The sequence below is a fragment of the Somniosus microcephalus genome, chromosome 33 (genome assembly GCF_052327205.1).
Source record: "Somniosus microcephalus isolate GS21.2 chromosome 33, FLI_Smic_1.0, whole genome shotgun sequence".
NCBI lineage: Eukaryota > Metazoa > Chordata > Chondrichthyes > Squaliformes > Somniosidae > Somniosus > Somniosus microcephalus.
In genome coordinates this window covers 31,317,907-31,332,128 of record NC_141019.1, presented here as the reverse complement: position 1 = coordinate 31,332,128, position 14,222 = coordinate 31,317,907, and the positions used below count along the sequence as shown (strand labels likewise).

The following is a 14,222-nucleotide window of genomic DNA, read 5'->3' as shown; positions in this document are numbered from 1 at the left end:
CTCCCCTTTTAGATAAACAGTACATAACATTCATTTAACAACTAAATAATAACTAACTACAATTACAATTTTCTCTGTACTATATACATCAACTGAAATAATCATTTATAAGTTCAGTCTTTGAGGAGGCTTCCTGATCCTGACTGGATAACGCCTTTCTCGAGTATCCTGTTCTTGCGGCGGAGTTGATTCTGGCTCATTGTCATTGGTTGGTTCGTCAGCTTCCAATACCACTGCTTCTGAGGTAGACGCAATCTGTACTTCGGGTTGATTACCAGGTGCACCTGCTCGTGGTATGGGTTTGGCTTGTTCCTGTGACTCTAGAATCTGGTCAGCATGGCGTCTCACGATGCTCTCTCCAACGTCCACTGTGTACATTAGTGGTCCCTGCTGTGTGCATATCGTTCCTGGCTGCCATTTTTCTGTTTGGTAGTCGCGGGCCAAGACTGGTTGCCCTATCTTGAAGCTCCTGGTTGGCTTCTCATTTATGTGCTGGAATTGCTTATCCTCAACATCTCGTCTTATGTTTGGTTTGAGCAAATCCAGGCGACATCTTAGCCTTCGGTTGAAGAACATTATGGCTGGAGTTTGGTTGGTGACTGCATGTGTCGCATTCCGGTAAGCAAACAAGAAATTATCCACCTTGTGTTGTAGTGGTATGTCGTCATTATGCATTGCCTTTATTGCCTTTTTAAAGGTCTGAACAAACCTCTCAGCCAATCCATTTGTGGCTGGATGATATGGGGCAGATGTGTAATGTTTCACCCCATTATGCCTCAGAAATCCTTGGACACAAACTGTGGCCCATTGTCGGAGCAAATCTGTTCTGGCAAGCCATTCCTGGCGAAGATGGTCCGTAGGACTGCAATAGTTTTCTCCGTGGTGGTGGAGGACATTTTGATGACCTCTGGCCATTTTGAATGGGCGTCCACAGCGATTAGGAACATTGAGTCCATAAATGGACCAGCAAAATCAATGTGTACCCGTTGCCATGGAGATGAGGGCCACTCCCATGGATGTAGCGGGGCCTGTGGTGGAGCGTTTTGGACCTTCTGGCATCCTGTGCATCTCTTGGTCATATCCTCGATTTCTTTATCGATTCCCGGCCACCACACAAACGCCCTGGCTAGGCTCTTCATTTTTACCCCTCCCAGATGACCCTCATGAAGCTCATTGAGCACTCTATCTCTCAACTCGGGTGGAATTACCACTCGGGATCCACACATCAAGGTCCCCTGGCACACTGACAGCTGTTCTCTCCTTGGCGAGAATGCTGGCAACAGTGAGTCGCCATGTGCTGGCCATCCCTTCACCATCAAATCATAGACCCGAGAGAGGGTCGGGTCATTTCGGGTTTCCTTCTCTATACTTGAGTTTGTAACAGGTAGACATTCGACTATGGTCGCATGGAATATCTCAACAGGGTCCACTGTAGGTGCTTCCTCTACCGTAGGCAACGGTAGGCGCGACAGCCCATCAGCGTTTCCATGCTGTTTCGTACCCTTGTACTCTATGTCGTACTGATGTGCCCCTAGAAAAAGTGACCATCTTTGCAGCCGTTGCGCCGTCATCACCGGAACGCCCTTCTTTGGGTTAAAAATGGAGACCAGGGGCTGATGATCAGTCAGTAGGGTGAATTTCTGCCCGTGCAGATAGTGATTGAACTTCTTCACCCCCCACACCAGGCTGAGGGCCTCCCTGTCAATCTGGGCGTAGTTACGTTCGGCTGAGGTTAACGAGCGCGACGCAAAGGCTATTGGCCTCTGAACCGTCAAGGAATTTGTGTGACAGCACCGCTCTGATGCCGTAGGGAGACGCATCACATGCTAACCGAATCGGTAGTGTTGGATTGTAGTGGGCCAATACTTCTTTTGAAGTGATTAGGCATTTACATTTCTGAAAGGCACGCTTACACTCATCACTCCATTTCCATGTTACTCCAGTTTGCAGTAGGGCGTTCAGTGGGTGCAGAATTGTAGATAAATTCGGCAAGAACTTATGGTAGTAGTTCACCAACCCGAGGAACGACCTCAGTTGCGACACATTTTCCGGTGCTGGAGCCATGACTACAGCCTCAATCTTGTCCGGCGACTTATGCAACCCTTCCTCATCAATCATGTGGCCACAATACGAGATTTGTCTCCTGAAGAACTCTCATTTGGGGCGGTTGGCTCGTAGCCCATATTCCTGTAATCTCGTGAGCACCTGCTCCAGGTTGTCAAGGTGTTCACTGTCATTTTCGCCCATAACCAGGATGTCGTCCAAATAACACTAGGGCCTAGAAATTGAGTAGCCTTAGCGCCGCATTTGAGGCGCTAGAGGGCCTAACGCCGGAGTTATGGCCAGTTGGGAAATTGAGTGGGGCCCTTCCGTCGGCGTTAAGCCGGTAGCGCTGCGCCGGCACCGATGACGTCATCGGTGTGCGCAGCGTCCCGGTTGCCATGCCGACGGGCCCCAGCGCCGAAATTCAGTTGCGGCCGCCTCGCCCGTGGCAGCCGCAACTAAGACTCTGGCAACCGAGTCTTCCCCGAGTTAGCGCCGGCGCATTAAGGTCGCGCGGCGGCCGGCCGCTTTCCCGTCGGCTGCCTGCCCGCACCTCCCTCCCCGGACTCCTCCACCCCCCCCCCGCGGAACAGATGCGTCTGGCCTGCAAGCCCGGCACTTGTCCGAGGTGCCGGGCTCATTTTTTCAATATTTGAACGGACAGCGGGCGGGTGCAGGCAGCTCCTCCTTAACTGAAGGAGGAGGCCTGCACTTCCCCAGCCTGCCGCACCGCATCGGGTGCCGCAGCGCCGGATTAGCGCCGCAATTCGGCACTCAGCGCCCATTGGGAGGCGCTCACGCCCGCCAGTAGCGCCGGCAGCCGTCTGGGCGCGGCGTTACTGAATTTTTGGCGCGCGCAAGGGAATTAGCGCCGGCGCTAAATTTCCGGCGCTAAAGCCCTGGCGCGGCGTCAACTCAATTTCTAGGCCTAGGTCCCCGGGATCCCTTGCAGGACTTGTTCCATCGCCCTCTGCCAAATAGCCGGGGCTGATGCTACGCCGAATACCAGTCGATTGTACTGGTAAAGGCCTTTGTGAGTGTTTATCGTGAGGTATTTCCTAGATGCTTCTTCCACCTCCATTTGTAGATACGCTTGGGCCAGATCAATCTTTGTAAAGCGTTTCCCTCCAGATAGTGAGGCGAAAATATCTTCTATCCATGGAAGTGGATATTGTACTGTGTGCAGGACTGGGTTCACAGTTACCTTGAAGTCCCCACAGATGCAAACCTTCGGTTCCCCAGGCGTGCTGCTCAATGATTTCTTCATTACAGGAATGATGGGTGTGGCCCACTCGCTCCAGTCCACCTTGGACAGCACACCCGAACGCTCCAGACTCTCCAGCTCTGCTTCAATGGCTGGGCGGATCGCGTAAGGTACCGGTCTGGCCTTAAAAAATTTTGGGTTTGCGTTATCTTTGATTTTTATCATTGCCGTTACTCCTTTTAGAGTCCCAAGTCCTTTGTTGGAACACCTCTTTCGCGTCAGTTAGAATTTTTGACAGTCGTCCAGGTGTGACGTCATCATCCTTTTTATCAGTCACAGTTAGCGCCTGAATGGAATGCCAATCCAATTGTATTTTTCGGATCCATTCACTTCCCAATAGTGGTGGTCCTCCATCCGGTAGTATATATAGATACAGTTTCTGTGTTTCCTTGCCGTTGTATTCAACTGGCACCCTTATTTTTCCTCTGGGGTAGACTTTTTGCCCCGTGTATGTCTTCAATACAATGGACGTGTCCTTCAAGGGTATGTGTGAGAATAGCCGCTCATAGTCTCGTCGATTCATGACAGTTAGGGCTGATCCTGTATCCAATTCCATCTTTACTTGGGACCCTGCTATCATGAGGGTGACCCAAATGGTTCGGTGATCCTCCTTTGCGATCACGTTGTGTAACTTTAGACAACTTAGTCTCCTGCTCCCGGAGTCATTATCACTCTCCTGATCTTCCAAACTACTGTCTGTCTTTTTTTACTTTCTTGTACTTTTCCTTAGTAGTTCTTGTAGTGTTGGTTTTCTTTCCCGACCTGCAGACTCTTGCTATATGTCCCATTTTCCCGCATTGCCTGCATACTTTGTCCTTAAACCGGCAGTCCTTCTGATCATGGGTTGTTCTGCCGCAGCGATAGCACTTTTCTGCTCCATACGCCATTTCGTTAGCGCTGTATTCTTGTGGTTTCTGTTGTATTTCCGCAGCTCCCCGTGCTGCTGCTTCGTAGGATACTGCCACGCTGAAAGCCTGTTCTAGCGTCAGGTCCTTTTCCGAAAGTAGTCGTTTCTGGGTTCCTTCACTCTGGAGCCCGCAGACAAACTTATCCCGTAAGGTGTCTGCCAGTCCTGCTCCGAGCTGGCAGTGCTTCGATAACTTGCGTAGTTCCGTAAGATAGTCAGCATTGTTCTCATCTTTGTGCTGGTTTCTTTTATGGAACTTGAATCTTTCTGCTATCAGCAGTGGTGTAGGGTTTAGGTGTTCCTGTAAGATATTAACAATCTCTTCAAAACTTTTCTCCATTGGTTTAGCTGGGGTAATTAAATTCCGCAATAGGCCATACGTTCTCGCGCCCATCAAATTTAATAATACCGACGCTTTCTTTCCATTGGCCACCTCATTGGCATTGCAGTACACTTCAATCCTTTCCACATACGTGGTCCAGTCTTCTACCTCGTTGTCGAAAGCAGTGATACTGCCACTCTTCGGCATCTTGGGTGATTTAAAATGGCGCCTCCCGCGCTTTTTCCTCTTCCCCAATGTAATAAAATGGCGCCTCCCGCGCTTTTCCTTCTTCCCCAATGGAATAAAATGGCGCCTCCCGCGCTTTTCCTTCTTCCCCTTGCTGCCACGCTGCTCCTAGCGTTCTACAGGGTAATGGCGGCGACCCGCGGCTTCGGCGCGTCTCACTTTTCCTTCCCCGCGTTCTATCCTCTCCACGCTGCCCTGTTCTTGAGCACCGACCGCGCCCTGTGCGCTCCACCCTCTCTCTCTTCCTCCCGACGACGCTGCACGGCCCCTTTGCAGAGCCGCTCGATCGAGCCCGAGCCCGCCGCAGTCCGGAAGGGTCAGCGCACTACCTGCTACCAGCACGACTTGCTGGAACACCTCGACTGGGGAGCCAGGCCCAGCTCTCCACAGCCTCCCCTGCAACTCTCCGATGGATCCCTGGGCGGTTGCCCGCGGTCGACGCCCGCCGTTCTGACTTCGACCTCCAAGAAGCTTCTCTTCAGGGAAAAGATCCCCGTGAGGTGATGCAGTACTGCAGGTGAGTTCAAACCTGCCCGTCGCCAGTGTAGTGTCCGAGGATCAATAATACTCAGACTGCAGGAGAACAATAAAACAGGTATTTACTGAACAGAGAGTAATTCAAGACTGAAATACAGAAGCCTGCTATGGCTTTATATACAGGGGTGGTCACTGCCGGTACTGCAGTATAGAATCAGTTCTTCTCTTAAAGGTACATACACAACAATCTTCTGCCATGCTGCACTGTCTGTAAAATCTATTAAGATCATAAAAAATACTAGACTGTAGATCAAAAGAGTGGATTTCACTAATTTGAATTAAAGTATTTAAACATTGGGGCCGAAATTCCTTGAGACGCGATCATGGTGGTTACACCAGGATCACGCCTGCAGGTGCCCTCCAGCGCTGACCTCGCCAGAGTGTGGGATCAGAGGGAGTACACCTAATTTGCATGGGCACGCAGGTCTCCAGCACCCTGCCACCATTGGGCCTGATCTTAGTCACATCCTCCTTGACCCCATGTGGAAGGAGACTGATCTTTTCTTTTTTTAAAAAGTTGTGCCTTTTTTTTTCCAGAGGTCCAGGCCACTTCGTCTGGACTTTACTAGAGGAGCCCACATTCGCCCATTTGGAGGCTGGTATGCCTGAACTCACTCACCATGCCAGCCTCTACAGATACACTGGGCCCTGATTGACCCAATTGAGCAGGAACTCCCGATGTAGGGACTTCCTGCCCCAGCTCCACCCCGGTGACATTTGCCTTTATAAGGGACGGCTGGAGGTTCCGTCCCTTGCAAGGTAAGGTGGAAACTCCTGGAAATGCCAGGACAGTCGAGTAATTTTGCCCCCACTGTGTGCTGCCATTTCAGTTATGAGGGCTGATTCTACAGTCGAGCCAAACAAAAAACCTGTGCTCCTGGGCACAGCCACGCTGGTTTAGTGGAAGGCTGACCATTCTGGCTCATTTAAATAATTCATGCTCACTGCACATTTTTCCCATTCACTGGGAGCGCTGTTGCACCTGTGGGGGGTGCAGAATCGGGAGTGTAGCAGCTCTTAGGACATAGGAATAGGAGTAGGCCATTCAGCCCTTCGAGCCAATGAAATCATGGCTGATCTGTATCCTAACTCCATCCACCTGCTTTGGCTACATATCCTTTTATACCCTTGGCTAGAAAATATCTATCAATCTCATTGAGCTAGCATCGACTACTTTTTGTGGGAGAGAGTTCCACACTTCTACCACCCTTTGCGTGAAGTATTTCCTAACTTCTCTCCTGATTTTAGGGTTATATCCCTTGTCCTAGACTCCCCCACCAGCAGAAAAAGTTTCTCTCTACCCTATCAATTCCTTTCAAAATCTTAAAAACCTCAATCAAATCACCCCTTAACCTTCTATATTCCAGGGAATACAAGCCTAGTTCATGTAATTTCTCCTCATAATTTAACCCTTGGAACCCTGGTAACATTCTGATGAATCTGTGCTGCACTCCTTCCAAGGCCAATATATATCCTTTCTGAGGTGCGGTGCCCAGAAATGTACACAGTACTCCAGATGTGGTCTAACCAGGGCTTTGGAGAGTTGTAGAAAAACTTCCCTTTATATTCTAGCCCTCTAGTTATAAAGACTATTTATGTTGGAACTGAAGGGCTGCTTTTAAATAAAAGTCTGTTCAGACAGTCCTTGTTGCACCAGTTTGTTGACTGTGCATCAGCTGGAGCCACTTCTCCTTCCCCTCCTCCTCCTCCTCCTCTGCAGACAAGGGTGCAGCCTCACTTTCCAGCCCTTTGGCTGCATGGTTTCCCCACTAATAGTGACTTGAAATGAGCCAGTAGCATAAACATTCAATGTGGTGGTGACTTTAACTGCAACAGGCAGGGCTGTCCCTGTGCTGGATACTGTCTGAAGGTCATGCTCCAGTAGACAGCACAACCTGCTGACTGCATCCCGGTTGTGTTGCAGGTAATCTCTTCTGATATACGTAAGTAGTTGCCCCTGGGTCGTATGATGTGATTCCTGGGCCTTCTGTGGGGGGTGCCAGGTGCCTGCTTTGCACCTGCCTCTCCTCCCTCCTCAGGAGTTCCTTGTCTTTCTCCAAATCCAATACTGCCATTAGCAGGCCCAATGCAATGCGCATGGTCAATGCTGCTTGCCGCTGCAGGGGTGAACTGGTGTGCACCAAAGGAATGCTGAACTGAAGCAAAATAGCAGCAGGAAAAAAAACTCAATGCACAAATTTCAGTTGCTCTAGTCAGAAACAGCGGTCAGAATGCGAGTCCCAATAAAGAAGATGCATTCAGATGTCTTCATATAGAAAGAAGAAAAAACTTGCATTCATATAGCGCCCTTCATGTCCTCAGGCCGTCCCAAAGTGCTTCACAGCCAATTAAGTACTTTTGAAGTGTCGTCACTATTGTAATGTAAATAACGTAGCTTTAAGTGGTAGAGTTCTTTAACTAACACTTGCAGGTCTCTCAGTGCCCGTTTTATACAGTTGCTCAGCGAATCAAGAACTGAACTGCAAAACTGCACAAGAAATCCAGGTTGGAACCAATTTACATTAATTTACATAATTTTGTAATGTCCAACGAGGCCAGTACATGCACAAAGTGCTGCCTCAAAAACTACATTATTTTTCTCCCACACAGCGCTGAATGCGGTGAGGCCGATTTTCCCAATTCCGCAGGTTGCTGCCAAGAGGCTGCTCACCGAGTGCACCACTGCAGAATCAGCCCTACGGTACAAGACAATACTAAATCTGAATATTCTTACAGTACTATCACAGCAAGCACTGGAGCAGCACCACAATTTGGTGTAATAACACGCGATACAATGCAGCTGTAGCATGCACTTTCATATCCATGATTAGTCACACAGATCTCCTGAGATTAGCCATGCTGTCAAGGGGGAGTGCCGAATAGAGGCTAAAGCTTTCCCACAGGGAGGGGAGGAAATCAGAGAAGGCTCCTTTGGGATTTGCCTGAAAAGTGCTTGAGGAATTCTGTAGGGTAGTACCTCTAGTAATATAGGCATCTCATCCCTTAGTTGCTCATGGTTCATTAAAGAAACAAGCAGCCTTTTTCTGCTGGATATAGTGGTATATGTCGTGAGTATTAGAAATTTCAGACCCAGCTAAGTATAAGAAGTAACTTCTTCACACTGAGCTAAGTTATGGAATGGACTGCTGAATGGCACAGAAAATGCTAAAAAGGAATTAACCAGATTCCTGATTTGATCAGAGAGTAGAGGGTGTCGGAATAAGGTAAGAAATAGGTGACAAATTGTCATTATCAGATCCTGAAAAAGGAACTGGATGACAGAGCAAGCTGAATGGAGTGAATGGCATTTTCTCATTCTACCATTCTGATGTTCTTTTTTTCCCATTATTCTAGCTCACCAAATTAGAAGCAGTAGAACAACTGGAAAATAGGTAAAGTACTTTATCACCACCATGAAAGTCAAGTATCTGATTGTATGTTTGTAAAGCCATCTTGATCTAATGCACTAATCTCATAGCTCCCGAGTTTTAAATAGATATCTGTACACAATATTACCCAAATCATCATGAGCAGTGGCACGGGAGAGTTTCTTCACAAGGTAAGCTATCAGGGTGAGGTGAAAAATGAAACTGAGACTTCAAACCCAGTCACCATCAGATCAGGGACTTGAAGTGGAGCCCCTAAACCAGACTATAGTAAGGTTACCTCGGCAGAGCTTTTATTAACTGATTGGCAAGGAAAGGATCAATGGTGACTCAACCCACACTGCTCTCATACATATTACACCAACTAGTTAGAGAGTGGTACTGGGAGAGACCTGGAAACAAGTTCTCTATCTGCCTTCAGCTAGTATGGTGTATGGCGCAGGAGAGTCTTAAGGGAATAAAATAGACAGGGAGAACTAGTGACATGTAATGTTGCTTTTATATCTCTGGCCTTCATGAACGTCCAGCTATTATAGATTGTTCTCTTTTCCTTTTTTATTTGTTGTGTGACTTTTGATAAATATTTGTTCTCTGGTTAATATTGATTTTTTTTCTGTTATTTTGTATCATCTGTTTTAGTGATGTTGGTTAATCATCCTGGCAATACATCCTAACACTGTTTGCTTTTGTAATAGCCTTGCAGCACTGGTCACAAACCTTCAGAGGTTCATACACTATGACACCCAAGTCCTTCTCACTCAACAGCCTTGAGCATGCATCCTTGCATGGTTTACACGTGCTTGGCGTGGCCCCTACCCATGTGCATAACACTATATTTATCTATATTAAATGACATCTCACAGATGCGGGCTCATTTCCCCATCACATCTAGATCTGCTTGTAATTTATATTTCTCATCTAAAGTCCCTCATCACAACATCCAACAGCTTCTTAAATAACTCTAGGGGGAAAAATTGGGTTGCCTTGTGCCTCCTGTTAGCGCCCCTGGGGGCGCTAACGGGGCACAAAGCCCCTAGCGCCCGGGCGCAGCACCGCTGACGCCTCCCACGAAATTCAGGGTGAGGTTAGCGGCGGCGGTAGCTGGTTGCGCCCTGCAGTTCTGCGCCTCTGTCGATGATGTCATCGCCATGCGCAGTGCCCCGCTTGCGCCCCGGCCGCAAACTTCAGTTGTGCCCCTTGACCTATCGCCGGACGATATGTTCGACAGGGTCAGGGTGGCGTTTTTGCAGCCATGGTGGCACAATTTAAAGGGCAGGTGTCAGGCGGTCATTTTCTTTTGGCCACCTGCCAGCACCTGCCACCTTCCCCTTTTTAATTCGGGGTGCCGGCCGCGATCGCTCAGCCCGGCACTCCTCTTGAGTGCCGGGCTGCTTTCCTGGCCCCCCGCTCCCCAGTGGTCCAGCAGGGCCCCGGTGCACACAGCGCTAGGCCCCTCCCCTTTAATCAGGGGATGGAGGCCTGCAATACCGCGGCGCTATTGCACGTAGCGCTGTGATATTCACTTGTAGCGCCCCGCCTCTTGCTTGGGGCGCTACAACTGAATTTACGGCGCAGGGGCGCTAACATTTTCCCCACCAGAGCTTTTGCCTCCACTAACTTACCCGGAGCTCGTTCTAGCTATTGATCACTCTGTGTGTAGAAATTCTTCCCAACATCAGTGCTGAACCTGACTTTTACCAGTTTGTGCCTATGTCCCCTTGTCCTACAGTCAGGGTTTAACCTGAAATAGTGCTCTGGATTAACTGTTTCTATTCCACTTACTATTTTATGTACCTCTTTCAAGTCCCCTCCCATTTGCCTCCTTTCAAGGCTGAAAGTTTTTTCAACCTTTCCTCATAATTCAGTCTTCTGACATTAGTGATCAGCCCAGTCCTGTCCCTATACAACAGTATATCCTCCAACTTACCATAGGCAGTGCAACAGATCTGCTGGTAAATTACAATTAATGTATAGCACATTAGAATTATGTAGAAAAGAGTTTTATTTGTGATCAATATCCTTTTCCTACAAGTTCAAATGTGTTAAGACCAGGCAGTACATACTGATCTAAATAACATTTTGTACCATAACAATAGGTTAAAGCCTTAAACTATAATCTGTCAATCCCTATAATGTGCTATGAGCTGTTAAATGAATGACTAATGATGCTCTTCAATTTAATCCATCAACCACTGTGTAATTATTTGATGTGCTAGTTGATCATTAGTGTAAACCTTAATCCATTAGTAGCTTTAAAAACAAGTTCCCCCAATTTTCTACCCTCCTCTCCTGAAGGTGGTAACTCTTGCTGGAATGCGGGTCCATAGGCCCTGGCACACCTCCCATGCTTCAGCCAAGTGGCCATTCTTCATGTATGAATATTAGTGGGCTATTCAACTGGTGGTGGCACCATAGCTGAGCTTTGATCGTGTTCATAGGCTATACATCTACAAAAATGGACTTTCTAGCAGGGGTCACTGGATAGCGTTCAGCGTAGGAACACTGGATGATTTCCCCCTCCGAGCCCCAGGGCACTGAAGCCAATTGTATCCCCATTCTGCTGCTCCAGCTGAAATCAGCTAGTTCAGCAGACTAGAGATTGAATCTGGAAACTTTACCCACTGAGCCACCTGGGGATTCTAAATGATAGCTTTGATCTGTGATATTGAAATTACATTAGAGAAATATCAAGAAAACATCATCTAGTCCAATAAAAATCCAGGCACACACAGGCATTTATTTATTGTGTATGAATGACATTACATTTGTACTCAATTTTACAAGCTCTCTACCATGAACAAGAACAAGAAGCACAAGGTGAACTCTATACTACGATTACTGTACATGCCATTCTCTTGCTTTTAGCCTGAAGGAGAAAGATGCAGAAATTGCAACACTGGAACATGAAATTGCACAAAGAATCAAAAACAAACGTGAGTGATAACAGATTTATGTTCCAGTTGTAACATTGAGGATGACTTCTTGTTTTGTTTAAGAACTTACTTGGGTGCTCCAACCATGTTGCTTGGTACAGGGTCATTTCCTCTCTCAAGTTATATGGCGAGACTGCAGATTGGTTATAGTTAGGCAGACCCTTGAAGTGTGGGCACACCAGTTCCATGGAGTGGTAGTTCATTGGGCCTTTTTGCCCAAAATTCTCTCTCACTGTGAGTTCCTTCACAAGGTAAGCTATCAGGGTGAGGTGACAAATGAAACTGAGATTCCTCATTAGCAAGGAAAGGAAGGATCAAGGGGTGAATCAACCCACACTGCTCTCATACACAACACCAACCAGTTAGAGAGTGGCACTGGGAGAGACCTGGAAACAAGTTTTCTATCTGCCCTCTCCGCTAGTATGGTGTGTGGCGCAGGAGAGTTCTAAGCGAATAAAATAGACAGGGAGAACTAGTGACATTTAATGTTGCTTTTATATCTCTGGCCTTCATGAACGTCCAGTTGTTTACAGATTGTTCTCGTTTCCTTTTTTATTTGTTGTGTGACTGTTTTGATAAATATTTGTTCTCTGGTTAATAGTGATTTTTTTTCTGTTATTTTGTAGATTGAAGACGGTGACAACTAACTCTTTGCTAATATGGATTTATCCTGTATAAAGATCATAATAAAATATATAAGAAGTCCCAGCTGAGTTTTTTTCACTATACACTCCTCTGTTGGCTATAATAGTCCCACCTGGAATGAGGCTCAACCCAGGAAGTGAGAATCCACAGCGTAGAATGTTCTATTAGTGTTCTCACTGTGACAGGAATATAACTACAGTGTACAGCACCAAGCCTTTATACAGTACAGTGACTATGAGGTATATTTCCTCTGTGTGTAAAGTTAAAGAAAAATTATTTGACTAAACTATGATTGATTTATAATTACAGTTTAATAAAAGGATTTTTGTTAACTTTACATACAAAGGAATATAGGAGATGAAACTGCTCTCAGGCAATTGCTTAACACAGGTGATAGCGAATCGGCAGCCTGTTTTACACTCCGCCCGATTTTCTTTTCATTAAAATCAATGGAAAAGAAGATTGGGCAGCGCATAAAACAGGCTGCCGATTCATTATCATCCATTTTTGTACTACCACCCTACATCAATTTTACCTCTATATACTCTTAAATTACCAACTATAATCTGTTCCATATTACATAGCAAAAGTGTACCTGGAACTTGTTGGATGTTTTGTTTATGCAACACGGTGACATAGTGGTTAGCACTGTTGCCTCACAGCGCCAGGGACCCGGGTTCAAATCCGGCCTCGGGTGACTGTCTGTGTGGAGTTTGCACATTCTCCCCGTGTTTGCGTGGGTTTCCTCCGGGTGCTCCGGTTTCCTCCCACAGTCCAAAGATGTGCGGGTTAGGTTGATTGGCCATGATAAAAAAAATTGACCCTTAGTGTTAGGGGGGATTAAATACGTGGGGTTACGGGGATAGGGCTTGGGTGGGATGGCTGTCGGTGTAGGGACCGGGTGCTAGGGTTTGGATGATCAGCCATGATTTCGTTGAATGGCGGAGCAGGCTCGAAGGGCCGAATGGCCTACTCCTGCTCCTATCTTCTATGTTTCTAACAAGCATACCTGATTGAATAACAGATGATCATTATATTTGCAAATAAATTTGCATATCCTGTATGGGCCCCTGGCACAGTATCTGTTTATCCAATGGGCATAAGTTATAGTGATGCCAATCTTATGAAATAATAACTAAATTAGCAGAGACTTTCAGACTGGTTTCACACACAAAGTGGCTGGGCAGAAAAGATGTTCATACTGAGTTGCAACAGTAAAATTTGTGGAGCCATGTGTAATGTTACTGTACATCCATTTGCACATTTTTTTTAAGTGAAAATTTCTCACATGGTCTTAAATCTGAATTAAATAAGAAAATAGTTCATCAAAATTATAACCAGCAGATGTCGCCTCATGACCTGGATCATTTTTCACACAAAGGGTTGTGAAAATGTAGAATGCATTGACCAAGAAGACCGCAGATGCCAAGTCAATTAACCCTTTAATAGGGAGATAGATACTTGGGATTGGGAAGTAAGGGTATTAACGAATATGGAGAAAATGCACGGAATTGGGCTTTTAAAGGTAGCTGACCTCATGCCATAGCTAACAAAAATGGTGGAGCAGGCTTGAGGAGCTGAAATTGCCTACTCCTGTTCCTCAATGCAGCATGGCACAAAATCTTAATTAATTATCTTGGGCACTATATTATTACTGTTTTGTAAGCAACTGCTTATTCAGTATCAGTAACATTGAGTTGCTGATAAATTTACAGAACACACATCTTGAACACCTTGGGGGCTAAGTTCATTATGGCCCATATTTGGGCGTATAACTGACGGCGCGCTTCCAGTGCATGCCCAAACCAGCAGACTCCAGGACCGTCCTAAATTAATCCTTGGCTCACATTCTAATCATCGACGAACTGCTGGCACCTGTCGTGCTTCCTCACTGTCAGCGGCCTTCTGGGGGAGGGGTGCCGGCAGTGGCAGTAGTTCT

General features: G+C 46.8%; 1 protein-coding gene across 6 annotated transcripts in view; it reads left to right on the top strand.

The window, feature by feature from the left end:
* Positions 1-12,344, top strand: part of LOC147097095 (uncharacterized) — a 58,181-nt gene extending 45,837 nt beyond the window's left edge. For 5 of the 6 annotated variants that reach the window (XM_085972921.1, XM_085972920.1, XM_085972919.1 and 2 more), the window contains 3 exons: positions 8,674-8,711; positions 11,571-11,638; positions 12,265-12,344. In XM_085972921.1, coding sequence (XP_085829047.1) covers positions 8,674-8,711; positions 11,571-11,638; positions 12,265-12,269 — 111 coding nt within the window. In that variant the 3' untranslated portion in view covers positions 12,270-12,344. Of the gene's footprint in view, positions 1-8,673; positions 8,712-11,489; positions 11,639-12,264 lie in introns of all 6 variants that reach the window. The other variant, XR_015074484.1, reaches the window with a different exon arrangement.
* Positions 12,345-14,222: the final 1,878 nt, after the last annotated feature.